The sequence below is a fragment of the Trichomonas vaginalis genome, chromosome IV, assembly GCF_026262505.1.
Source record: "Trichomonas vaginalis G3 chromosome IV, whole genome shotgun sequence".
Lineage (NCBI taxonomy): Eukaryota > Parabasalia > Trichomonadida > Trichomonadidae > Trichomonas > Trichomonas vaginalis.
Genome location: NC_067206.1, coordinates 28,343,576 through 28,356,068, shown reverse-complemented (window position 1 = coordinate 28,356,068; position 12,493 = coordinate 28,343,576). Strand labels below are relative to the sequence as shown.

Here is a 12,493-nt window from a genome sequence, read left to right as displayed (position 1 = left end):
TCGGTGAAAATAAAAGGTTAAATTTCAACAAAACATATAGAAATGAAACATTGTTTAAAGTTCATTCAGAACCTAACCAATATGGAAACAAACCTACTTTTGTTTCTGCAGACTATGGAACTACAATGAGATGAGGTCATAAAGCTAATCAGGATAGGTGGTTCATAAACTTACAACCTCAATTCCAAGAAGTTGTAGACGCAATGGAAGTGAATGGTGAACCAGATATAGCTGGTATTTTCAGCGCGGCTTTAATGCCATTGAAAGATATGAAAGATGCAGATATTTTGGACCAGTATGAAATGAACATGGCTGAGGGAAATATAACACCTGACGTTCTAGAACATTTATCTCAAAGAACTACACAGAACCATAGAGATGGTATATTTGGTGAAGAGTTTAGAAAGAGAGTTAGGGAGAGAGAAGGAAGAGAACCTATTGTACATGACCTTGCAAACGAAAGTTTGCAAAATGTCATAAAAACTTACTTTGCAGACAATGAACCGAGAAGGGATGAATATTTAAGAAAACTCAAATGGACAGTACCAAATGAAATGTTAGTATTGAAAAACATGTTCCATGACAAAATAAAACCAACTACAGAAATAAATGACGCAAGACTGAAACGTTGGGTAAAAGCTTTCCCATTCACAAAAGATATTATTGGTAACATGGAAAGAAAACCAGAATGGCTACAAAAACATATATTTGGAAACGAGCTTATTCCATATGGACAAGCTATATTTGAAGAGCTTGAACCGGAAACTCAGGAAAGAGTCATGCAAACAATAAGCGACGACTCAAATACAAACTATGACAAAATCTTTCTAGGATATTGGTTACCTGAGATGGGCGACCAGAGCCCAAAGGCAAAAAGGACATGGGAAATTTACAACATACTAGGTGAACATGAGGCAAAGATGCAACAACTTGAAGCAGAGGGCAAGTTACCAAAAGCGACACCAAAGAAGAAGAGAAGAGTAGAACAAAGTGAAAGTAGTGAAGAAGTAACTTCATCTAGTGAAAGTAGTGGCAATGAAGGAAAAAGAAGAGTTAAAAACTCAGCCAGGAAGAAAGTAAAGCTTGGTCCGAGTGGGTTCTATTATGACATATAAATCCAACTATTCTATATTTTTACCCATATGAAATGTACGCCGCTCAGAATATTACGCCAACAGTTTTGGATGCCATGAACGGAAATGTTTCCGAATGGTATAACGAATGCGACAATGCCATTAGAAGGTCAGAAATAGTTCCTGGAACTTACGAATATACAACTGCTGTTTCTTATGGAAACGTAGGTGAGTTTGGAGAAGGTTCTTCAACAACAGTAGATATTGCTTGCGACAGGTTTCATATTATTTCTATTGACAACTCATTCTTATACGTGGAACAAGACATTGAAATAAAACCTTCTGCCAAGTTGTCTGACAAGAAAGGTTGCAATGGAATTTTCTATGTCGGATACCAATATGCTCCAGAAGTTTTTATGGGATATAAGATATATTCTAACTCTGACTTAGTTCAAACAGTAACATGGGCAAACTATGAATGGTTCGCTTTGAGAAACTCAGTACAACCACAAGCTAGAGAACAAACAGACCAGTATGCAACTATTGAGAAAATAAGAAGACTTGACCCTAACGTTCCAGGAGTTTATGTTAACCTTTCTGGTTCAGATGGAACTGCTGCCACTAAAGTAAAACTGAAACTTAGAGTTCCTTGTCATCTTTCCTCATCTTCAGGTTTTTAAGATACTTGCCAAACTGGGCATGAAAAATTTCTATCGAACTTACTCCAAGCAAAAATAACTTAGTCATTGCACCAACACAAGACCCATTCACTATTGAAGCCAAAGCAACAGCTCAGGAAACATTCGCTGCCTTTTGCAAAAACAAAGTTGACTTAGACTTTGGTTTCTCAAATTCAACAATGAAGTAAACTACTATATGAAGGATAATGGTGGTGCAAACGTATGGGACCCAGTTAAGTTCACATGCGAAAAATTTGAATGCAAGAGAATAGAAAGCAGACTTGCAGTCTATATGTTGGACCCAGATATTTCAAATGCTTTAGCTGCCAAATATATTGCAGTTCCACTTATGTTCCCTATACACCAAATATCTGTCAAAGACTTTGCAGGTGAAGTTGGAAACCAAAGTGCTGACCCAGGTGCAAGAACAGATATTGCCTTAACAACTGCAATGAAACATGCAGATACTATGTTTTACTGTTCAGACGAACTATAAATGACTATTCTTGTTTCTACAACCCTGGTATTAAATATCATATAAACATAGATGGCAAATATTATCCAAGAGAAGAATATTCTACAGTTGAGGATATGAGGTCATACAACTTGACATTAGATGCTATGAACTTTAACAACAACTTCACAACAACCATTAACCCTGAAATGCAAAGTTCTATTATGCCATATGTGAAAGTATGGACTCATACAGGAGGTCAAAAAACTCAATATACAAATGGAGACCGTTCAAACTTTTGGCTTGGCATTCCATTTGCTGACTCAGAAGACTTTATGGGTGGTATTTCAACTGTTGGTACAGTTCAAATACAATATACTGGTGACAGAGACGGTCCAGATGAATTGAGAGCAAAGAAGTTTACAAAACCAATAGCACTTTTCACGGAAGATGCTCTTTTGAAGATTCGTTCGATGAAACCTGCTGGGGCTCCTCAGATTGGCATAACGACAGTTTCCATCGAGCAGATTTTGGCAGCAGGTCAGTAAGTTGTTCTTTGACACTTTTCTCACCATCGTAAATAGTTATGACACCTGTTTTGACATAATACTGTATTATAAACTTACCTTTAGAAATATCTGTAAGTTTTGAAGTTATATTTTTGTCTGCTTCAAGAACTTTCACCATTTCAGTTATACCAACTTTCTTTGCTTTATGAAAATATTTAGGTTCAGCAAAGACTGCTATTCTATAACATTTTCCATTGTTTGTGTAAAGAACTATTCTGTCAATGAACTTGTATTGTTTGTGAGTATAAACTTTGTTTTGCTTCAATTCAAAGAGATATCCGAATACGTCCATCTTTTTATTCTAAGTAAAATGTCATTTCCGAAAAATAGAAGCGTAAGTGTTTCAAAAGGTTTAATGGCGGTGGCAGATGTGAAGTTAAATTCACCAACTCAAACAAACAGTCAAAGTGTTATTGTCAATGTCAAAGACAGAGATGTTGAAATGGGGAAACCATACGAAGACGAAGATGGTATAACAATTGTTCCTGTAAAAGAACCAACATATCCTGAAGTTAACAGAGACTTAAGTTCTGTTGCAGATATTCGAAACGATTACCAACAACTGAAAGACAAACTTCAAACTCAGGAGAAGATTTGTCAAGCTTTAAGTATAATGTTAAACTTGGTCGAACACAACCCTGTAAAAGTGAACTCATATGTCATTGCACCTCATGAAGTTTTGAAAGAACTCTTGAAACTTTTGACAGAGGCAGACGATATAAACATCAAAGAAATAGAACCCGACATTAGTTGCTGTCGTGTTTCATATAATGTCATTGACAAGATATACGTTATGAAAGGAGGTGAAACGTTGAACTTAAAATATAGTTTCCCAGACGTTATAAAAATATTTGACGACCACAACATTTCATTAAAGTTTATTTGCTAAGTAAATGGCAGAAGACATAATAGTTTATACTATTACGACTAAAAACCCTGAGTCATATAATTCTATAACAACAAACTTACAAAGTCCTCAAGGACGATATTGTAAACTAACCTTAAACACAATGACGACTAAAGCCTGTTTTGCTCTTTTGACACCAGAAGACTTTATTGTTGTGAATGGTAAAAAATACTCCTTTGAAGATACTTACTCAGATATGCCACCAACAGGTTTTGTTGACTTATTTAATACTTTAAGTACGGGTGTAACATGTGCTGCAACTAGAGCAGGTTTCATTATGTTTGGATGTCCGACTGAGTTTACTATAAACGATATGAGCTATAATACAAAACTTATTTCTGGTTTTTACTACCAACAGTTTCCTATAACAGGAAAAGGTGTCATACAAGGAATGTCTATTCCATTGACATTAAGCACACCAATCTTATATATTGTTTCAAACTTAGGTTCAAAGTGTTATTCGAATGTCGACAGAAACTATTATGACCAAAAGATACTTATGCGTATAAACAATACTTTCTCTGCTGGTTTGCCTATTGTTCATTCGAATGCAGAATTTTCAACCTTAGTGAACTCAAACACTTTGGCAAGTATAACGTTGACATTAGTTGACGCAAACTTTGTTCCTGTAAAACTTTTATGTCCTATGTATTTGTCAATGACGGCAGAAAGTTTCGAATTGGAAGATGCAACTGGTGAAAGTATTGTATTACAAGAACAACTTCAACAACAAATAGCTCAAGAACAACAAATGCAACAAATGGAACAACAAAGTCAAGAATAAAAAAATAATATTTTTTTTATTCTTATAAAAATGTACAGAATAGATGTTTCAGATTTTTATGACTTCCAAGCATTCAGAAATATGTGTCCATTTCGAGACTATAACAAAGCAGTCAAGAATTTGAAACGTTTAGTCATTTATGTCGACTCTGCCCCAGAATGTTATGTTATGAAAGAATGGGATGTAGTCTTTAACAAACCTAAAGCGACAATAGTTTCAGAACAAGAATGTAGACAGAAACTTAAGAAAATAAAAGTCGTACAAGTTGGTATGAAGATGTTAGATGCTTGGGATATCTTATTGTCAAAGTTAGAAGATTTTTCAGTTCGAGGTATAAAGTTCTATACACCATCTCCAAACTTCTATTCTATCTTCACTGGATATAAATATGAACAAGTAGAATGGAAAGAAAATATTATAGAAGCTTGGTTAGACCATGTCAAAGAAATTATATGCAATGGAAACGAAAAGGTTTATGAGTATATCTTATGTTGGTTTGCAAACATCTTACAACATCCAAGTGCTAAAAATGAAACTGCTCTCATTATAATTGGAAAACAAGGAACATGTAAGAACACATTCTTTACAGATATCTTATGCAAACTTTTAGAAGGTTATTCGAACCCTAATATGACAAACTTAGAAAACATCTGTGGTAAATTTAACTCTTCAATTGAGAATATGAAACTTATAGTTTGCAATGAACTTCAAAGTATAGATACAACAAAAGTTTTAAACTCAGATGTTTTGAAGAGTCTTATAACAGATAAAGTTGGAGTTGTTGAAAGAAAGTATAAAGACTCAAGAGTTTGTGAGAATGTTGCAAACTTCATTATGGTTTCAAACAATGCTGTTCCGATGAAGTTAGAAAGTTCTGACAGAAGATATGTAGTCGTCAGAACGTCAGATTCTCATATGCAAGATACTGAATATTTTGACGACTTAGCAGAAACTTTGACATCTGACTTTTACAACCACTTGTTCTCATATTTCATGACATTAGATATTTCTAACTTCAATCCAAGACAAATTCCACATACCGAAGAGAGACAAACATTGTTAGAAGCAAACAAGAGTGTATATGAACTGTTCATAGAAGAAAGCGACTTTGAGTGTTTAGATGAAAAGTCTTTATATGATGAATATAAACAATATTGTCAAGAGTATGGTTATATGACAGCGTCTAAACGAACATTCTTGGCAAATGTCAAAAGTCTTTTAGACGTACAGAATGGTGTATATACAAAGAAAATTTTTTCTGAGTAAATTTTAAAAAAATATTTTTTTATCCGATAGAAAAAGATGGCAAAATTCATCTCAGTAAATAAGTACATGACAGAAGTCAAAGATAAGTTAGCTCCATTCGCATATTTGAATGTTTACTTCTACAATTTTGAAAAGTCTACATTCAGCAAATTTTGGAACATCGAACCAGTTAAGTTTGCTATTGTGACTAAAAATGGTGCGAAATTTGAAGACTTAGACATAGAAGGTTTGTTAACAGTCAAAGAAAGTTTTGACAGAAGGTTCTCAAACCTTAAAGAAGGCAAAGCATACAAACTTGTTATACCTTATGAACCAAAGAAGACAGACGACTATGAATATTATGAGTCTAAAGTTGTAGAAGTTCAAGGTAAATTGGGTAAAAAGATTTTAGAGTCTAAGCCAGTGTTTACTCCTAAAGAGGAAGAGAACATTGACATTGACCCAGAAATGTTCTAAAAATAAAATTTTATTTTTACATGTCAAATTTCTTCTTCGGTGGAACTGGCTCTGGTTCAGGTTCTTTCTTCTCTTCTTCTACTTTCTTTTCTTTCTTCTTCTTTTCTGGTGGAGTTATGTCAAATTTGGCGCAACCATATTTATGTAAAAGTTCTTTGTCCTTTAATAGCTCTTCTATTCTGTTTTCTATTTCATCTTCAAGAAAAGCGCATGTGTCTTCTTTGCATTCTAAGAACTTTTGTTGGACTTCATCTTTCCAATCGGCGTCATCTCTGTCAACAAGTCTGTCATTGACAAATTTTAAGACTGCTCTGCTTAATGTTTTATGGTTCTTGTCATATTCCCAGAAACAGAACTTTAGAACAAATTCACCTTTCTTGTTTACACTATGTAAGATTTTATGGTCGACAGATGTTTTGCTGTCAAAAAGTTTGTCTCGAATATAGATAGCGAAATCGCTAGACATTTTCTAAAAGATAAAAATTTTAATTTTTCTAAAAATATGTTAGAAAAAAAGTTTGCTGACATTGACAAAAAATTTGAGAATGTTTTAAATAAGAACAAGAGAAAGTTAGAAAATGCTCAGATAAAACCTATACATGACAAGTTCTTATTTGCTCAGAATGGTATAACAGGTCTAATTGCACCACCTGGGTCGGGTAAGACTTTCACTTATCTTAAAATGGCTGCACAACAACAAGAACTGGATGAGAAGAACCCATTCTATGAGTTAGTTGTTATTTGTTCGACTTCTGGTCAATTTGACCAAACCGTCAATTCGTTCAAAGATATTATAAAGAAGTCTAAGTTAGTATGTATAAAAGACTCTGAGTTGTTAGATTGGATAAAGAAGTACCAAAGAAGAGTTTTGAAGTATAATGCTATAAATGAGTATATAAATTCTAAGTTCAAAGACCCTAATGAGGAAATGCAGAGAATATTAGAGAAGAAACACTTCAGAAACAAACAGAAAGAGATAGAATACATTTCGAAGAAATTGCAATCTTACGATTGGAAGACTTACCCTCACAGATGTCTTCTTATCTTAGATGACTTTGCTTCTCATCCTTTGTTAAAGAATAGAGAACAAGATATGTGTCGAATTCTCAAGAAGCTCAGACACTTTAACATCTCAGTCGTAATATGTGTACAGACAGCAAAGAGTTTAAGTAAGGATGTAAAGAGAATACTTACTGACATTATACTTTTCCCAGGATTGTCCGAAGACGATTTCATGGAACTTATGAAAGAGTCCATGGCAGGTAAGTTTGACAGACATGAACTATGGGAGAAGTATAAAGTCATACAAGACCCTCATACTTCTTTCAGAATTCATATCTACGCAAACAAAGTTCAAATTGTAAAAAGTCAAGCTTGAAAAATGTAAGTGTTTAGTCTTAGTAAGTAAGTCTGTTGTGGTTCTGCAGCTTTCGGTTCTTCTGGCTTTGGAAGGCATTCAGGAAGAGGAACGTCAGTCATCCGTTTGTGTCCTGTCGGAAGGAAAAATTTTTTCTGGAGTTCGACCAAAAAGTTCTCAAATTTCGAAAATTTGAATGGTTTACGGACGGACAACTGGAAGAGAGTTCTTCCTGTCGTCGGGAAAATTTTTTCCCTTTGTCCGGAAAATTTTTTCCAGTTGTCGGGAAAATATTTTCCTGTCGGATGGAAGGACTCGGAATGCCAGAAGGATTTGACGAGGCAATTTACCTTATAGAGCTACCTGAGCCATCTGAAGTCAAGCTTGAAAAATAAAGAGTGCATTTACCCTACTTGTTTGAAGTTGTCAAAATACTCTGTTATTTTTTCCTTTAACAATGGCAAATCTTCTTTGAAGGTAAAAATTGTACAACCTTTAATATCATAGTGTGTTTGAGGTAACGTATCTTGAACTATTTGTTTCACATCTTCATTTGGAGTCATTGAAATCGGTAAGTTTTCGCGATAGAATCAATTTCTGTCAGATTTGTAAATCTTAGCAAGGTCGTAAAAGCTTTTGTTGTTTCTTCTGACTAAATGCAACATAACCATGTCACTGTCTTCCATATCTTCAGTATAAATCATATACTTATAGTTCTTTTCCTTTCCTTTTGGTACCGAACGTGGTATTCTTTTCTGAATGCTTTTGTCTTTTGCTTCAAGCTTGTTTTCCATCTCTTTTCTCATTTCTGTATGTAAATCGTCAAGAAGTTTGTAAACATGCCATGCATAACGAGGAGAAGCCCACATTGCAACAGCATTTACTAAAAGTCTATGAACATAATATCCTCTTAAATTTATTGGCAAATTTTTACGATTTTCATGTGTTTTATGCAAGACCGAGAATTCTCGGTCTAGAGGAATTTCACTCAAAAGTTCTTGTGTGCTTTGGTTTCTGAACCAGTCGTCTGTATGTTTGGTATCTGGAGAAAATAGAACGATATAAGTTTACATTTGTAAGGTTACTTTAGTGTTAGTCATATAGGGTGTCCAAAGGTGTGTTTAGCACAAACCTGAATACTGCGAATAGAAATAAACAAGTTACATATATATAAAGTTTATATAAATATAATCACCATTGGATTCAATCACGCGTTCGCAGCGATCGATCCAGGCTTGAAAGACACGCTTTAAATCATCATGAGAAAATTGCTCAAATTGCTCTCTTACAAAATTTTCAAGATCATCTGGACTCGCGAATTCGCGTCCTTCAGCTCTCTTTTTTAGCGTGCCGAATAAATAAAAGTCAGAGGGTGCAATATCAGGTGAATAAATTGGGTTTGGAACAACTTTGACATTGTTTTCCACCAAGTAATTCATTACCTTATGACTTTTGTGAACTCTTGAATTATCAAAATGAATTGCAAACTTTTGTTTTTGTTGTTTGGATTTCTCAAACTCATCAGAATTGATAATTTGAGTAAGAACATTGTCAATTAGATACTGAGCATTCATTGTATTAGGTTTTTGAAGAATATCAATTGCGATGATGCCATTCACGCCCCAAAAAACCGACAACATCATCATTGGTGTGTCAATTTTTTTCTTCGGGAATGTTTGCGGATTTTCATCCTTCGGGATCCACATGATTTTGGCTTCTGTTGCATATTGAAACCAAGACTCGTCCCCTGTTACTAAAAAGCGAAACTTCTTGGATTGATACGCACCCAATATAGAGAGGAGCTCTTTCGAAGATTGGACTCTAGATTTTTTTTGAACTGAATTAAGGTTGTGCGGAACCCAACGTGTATACGCTAGTTTGTAGTTCAAATAATTGTGCAGAAAATAAAATCTAGAGTCCAAAACCCTATATTTGAATTTTACGGTCAAAAATAAATTTAGCTGAACTAGTGCAAATGCACACAACTTTTCACCTCTTTTTTTAACCTCATATGTCCTTACTGAAAAAGTATGTGTTCCATATGTCATTTTACTCAGAATTTTATACAGAATTCGGCAAAAATAAAATTTAGGGTAGAAGGGTATATCTATCCCGTTTTCTACCCTTTTTTCTACCATAAAGTTTTATAAGCGTTTTACATGGTAAACATTGTGAATTCGTGAAATTCTAAACAATTTTGTGGCTTCGATTTCCTCTGTCAGTATGCCAAAAGTTTTCACAATATTGAATGTATCTTTATATTTCTTCTTGACATCTGAAAGAAGGAAATCGTCAGCTGTTGGATAGTTTTTGTTTAGAAATGCCAATATGTTCATTTTGTTTTCTGCTGGTTTCTCTATCTCTTTCTTTAAGTCAGCATAGTCGTTTCGCATACGTTCTATCTCTTTGACAGAATAGTTATATTTCCTTATTGCTGCTTTACATTTAGAACATTGTGGGTGTAATGCATGAAAATTCGGTTCAATTCATTTTTGATACTTTACATATCGGATGTATTATCTAAGAATTATATTATAAAATAATAATTTTGTGTTTTATAAGTTTATTTGTATAAATTGATTCAAAAAAAATGGAAAGACAAGAAGTGGATCTGCCAAATGAAAATCAGTTTTTGAACTTTGTATAAGGAATTGTTGGCTATGATGTACTGATCATGAATCAGTACATCATAGCCAACAATTCCTTCCCAAACAACCCGAAATTTGTCTGATTCCACACTAATTCTATTAATTTATCTAAACTGTTATCCTCGTCTACAATTTAATCATCAATAATTATCTCTTGTTCTATTTCACTATTATATATATATATATTTATATGATTTGATTTAAAAAAAATAAATAAATTAATAAATCATTTACTCAAATATATCAAAAGTTTTATTTTTATATATAAAGATAACTACTTTTAAAAAAATACCCTATATATTTTGCCATGTAAACTATTTTTGTCATGTAAACTTGTCACTTTTTGTCAGAAGTGAAGTGAACCGAATTTTCATGCACAACAGTGGGTTCATTTTAGCATTGTACATTGAAATTTGTCCTGCAAGAACAACTAAAGCGTCAATGGTCCTCTTAAATTCAAAACATGCAGGTCTAATTTGTTCGTTCCATACCTTATTTCTTTTGTCTTTATTTCTTATTTCCCAAACACATTTAGCTACTAACGTAACAAAATTGTCATATGTTTTGAATTCTTCAGATTTGTATAAGTCAGATATGTTCTTATATACCATATCGCAGTCTTTGTCCATGACTTTGTGGTTGCAATGAATTCCAAGGAACTCATAGTTAACTTTACGTATGAACTTCTTAATTTCAACTGAGTCGGTTGGTCTGACTTCAATTTCTTCAAATTCTGGAATAGTAAGCTTTTGTTGTTGTATTTCAGGAAGTTTAGGTAGATGGTCAAAAATATCCTGCATTTCATAAAGATATTGTTCATTTGTTTCATCTTTTGCAGTGCAATCTAAATCTCCTTGGAGAAGTTCTTGCTTTATCTTCTGGATTGTTGTTTCGAAATCAAACGAATCTGGAATAGTTTTTGACGTATCTACTAACATTGAAGTTGGGTTCATAACTAAAGAGTTTGGTAAAGTTGATGCTAACATGTTCTTACAATAAAAATAAAAAATATTTTTTAAAAAAAACTAACTTTATTTTTTATTTTTTTGTGAAAGTGTCAAAAATAAATTGTTTTCATGAGTTTTCTACGATGGTAGAAAAAAGGGTAGAAAACGGGATAGATATACCCTTCTACCCTAAAAGTATTTTTCAATACTTTTTCAGCACTTTTCCGTAGTTATATATGAAAGACAATTCGAGATAAAAGTCATAGTACAATGGAATAATATATTGCACACCATTTGTTGTGAACCAAACTTGAAAGTCAGAGAAACTGTTACTAGATGGTTCGTAGAATTTGGAAGCAAAGTCATAAAAGTCCTTACCAATACATAGAAAACTATTGTTGCTTGAACTGAAACTTGCATGACACATAACATTTTGAGGGTCAAATACGTTTCTATAAACTGTCAAATCTGCTGGTGGAAGTATAAATTTAAATGGACCATCTGGTGGTAATGGTTCGTTCTGGTTTAGTAACCGAAGAAATTGTGCCCAAGAACGTTTGTCTACTTCCCAAAATAAAAACTCTGTATCTCTTGGAGGGTTAATTTCAATCTTTTGAAATGAAACGGTGGAGTTCATCTTGTCATATTCTAGTTTCAGATAGTATGTTCCATTTAGTAAAGAGTCGTATTTTTCTTGAAATTCCCAATAATATTTGTTCATTTGAGTTTGAAAGTCATTTAGAGTTTTCTCAAGACTTTCGTCTGAACGAATTGTAAAGATTCTCATTTCGTCAAATTTGTCTATTAGACCATCATGACCTTCATACTGCCCATGAAAATATACTGCGAACATAAATGCGTTAGTTCTATTTGAAAACAAAACTCTTCTAAATCCTATTGCCTTTGCATCTGAAGGACTTTGAAGCCAACGAATTGGATAGTCAAACCTGTATGCTCGGGATGAAATTTCTTCATCTGAAATAGTCCTACCAGCATTTGTAAAGATATAGTCTAACGGTTTTGTATCTGCTACTTTTGTTCTTTGTTTTTCAACCTGAAGCATTTAATATATGTAAAAATATATTGTTTTAAAATGGTATGCCATATAGCTTCTTGAATTTGTTAAGAAGTATTTGAACGTATTTTCCATCTGTATCTCTAGTGTTTACATAAGCATAGCCCGCCTTAGTAAAATATACTTGTAATTTCCTATGGTTTACGCCGGTATAAAAGTAGAAAGAGTCTTGTTCTTCGCTATAGTAGTAAAACTCAACGTATGCTTGCCATAGTCTGTAATTTCAATTGTTTCATCTTCTAGTTCGTCGACAAATTCGAATACAATATCTCCAAAT

At 33.5% G+C, this 12,493-nt stretch overlaps 9 protein-coding genes and 3 pseudogenes across 12 annotated transcripts, besides 4 other annotated features; 7 read left to right on the top strand and 5 right to left on the bottom strand.

The window, feature by feature from the left end:
• Positions 1–68: 68 nt before the first annotated feature.
• Positions 69–12,493: part of a mobile genetic element that runs on past the window's edge.
• TVAGG3_0184230 (protein of unknown function, DUF4106 family) lies at positions 270–902 on the top strand (the record flags this gene model as incomplete). Its single annotated transcript, XM_051225740.1, has 1 exon — positions 270–902. A coding segment is annotated over one exon (633 nt), but the record flags the coding sequence as incomplete, so codon positions are not given.
• On the top strand, positions 921–1,115 carry TVAGG3_0184220 (protein of unknown function, DUF4106 family; the record flags this gene model as incomplete). Its single annotated transcript, XM_051225739.1, has 1 exon — positions 921–1,115. The coding sequence occupies one exon, from the start codon at positions 921–923 to the stop codon at positions 1,113–1,115; it is 195 nt and encodes a 64-aa protein (XP_051110725.1).
• Positions 1,190–2,755, top strand: TVAGG3_0184210 (annotated as a pseudogene). The gene has a single exon. A coding segment is annotated over exon 1 (1,566 nt).
• TVAGG3_0184200 (uncharacterized protein) lies at positions 3,787–4,467 on the top strand (the record flags this gene model as incomplete). Its single annotated transcript, XM_051225738.1, has 1 exon — positions 3,787–4,467. One exon carries the CDS (start codon positions 3,787–3,789, stop codon positions 4,465–4,467), a length of 681 nt encoding a protein of 226 aa, XP_051110724.1.
• Positions 4,498–5,703, top strand: TVAGG3_0184190 (virulence-associated protein E family; the record flags this gene model as incomplete). Its single annotated transcript, XM_051225737.1, has 1 exon — positions 4,498–5,703. A coding segment is annotated over one exon (1,206 nt), but the record flags the coding sequence as incomplete, so codon positions are not given.
• On the top strand, positions 5,800–6,189 carry TVAGG3_0184180 (protein of unknown function, DUF4108 family; the record flags this gene model as incomplete). The annotated part of the gene is made up of 1 exon (XM_051225736.1): positions 5,800–6,189. One exon carries the CDS (start codon positions 5,800–5,802, stop codon positions 6,187–6,189), a length of 390 nt encoding a protein of 129 aa, XP_051110722.1.
• Positions 6,206–6,607, bottom strand: TVAGG3_0184170 (uncharacterized protein; the record flags this gene model as incomplete). Its single annotated transcript, XM_051225735.1, has 1 exon — positions 6,206–6,607. A coding segment is annotated over one exon (402 nt), but the record flags the coding sequence as incomplete, so codon positions are not given.
• On the top strand, positions 6,872–7,567 carry TVAGG3_0184160 (protein of unknown function, DUF4106 family; the record flags this gene model as incomplete). Its single annotated transcript, XM_051225734.1, has 1 exon — positions 6,872–7,567. The coding sequence occupies one exon, from the start codon at positions 6,872–6,874 to the stop codon at positions 7,565–7,567; it is 696 nt and encodes a 231-aa protein (XP_051110720.1).
• Positions 7,951–8,352, bottom strand: TVAGG3_0184150 (annotated as a pseudogene). Its single transcript has one exon. A coding segment is annotated over exon 1 (402 nt).
• Positions 8,648–8,675: a terminal%2Cinverted (terminal inverted repeat of Mariner transposon ID:TVAGG3_0184130).
• Positions 8,648–9,454: a mobile genetic element.
• TVAGG3_0184140 lies at positions 8,728–9,454 on the bottom strand (annotated as a pseudogene). The gene has a single exon. A coding segment is annotated over exon 1 (727 nt).
• Positions 10,174–10,277: a mobile genetic element.
• Positions 10,518–11,180, bottom strand: TVAGG3_0184110 (organellar and viral DNA polymerase type B; the record flags this gene model as incomplete). Its single annotated transcript, XM_001278864.2, has 1 exon — positions 10,518–11,180. One exon carries the CDS (start codon positions 11,178–11,180, stop codon positions 10,518–10,520), a length of 663 nt encoding a protein of 220 aa, XP_001278865.2.
• TVAGG3_0184100 (uncharacterized protein) lies at positions 11,344–12,204 on the bottom strand (the record flags this gene model as incomplete). The annotated part of the gene is made up of 1 exon (XM_051225733.1): positions 11,344–12,204. One exon carries the CDS (start codon positions 12,202–12,204, stop codon positions 11,344–11,346), a length of 861 nt encoding a protein of 286 aa, XP_051110719.1.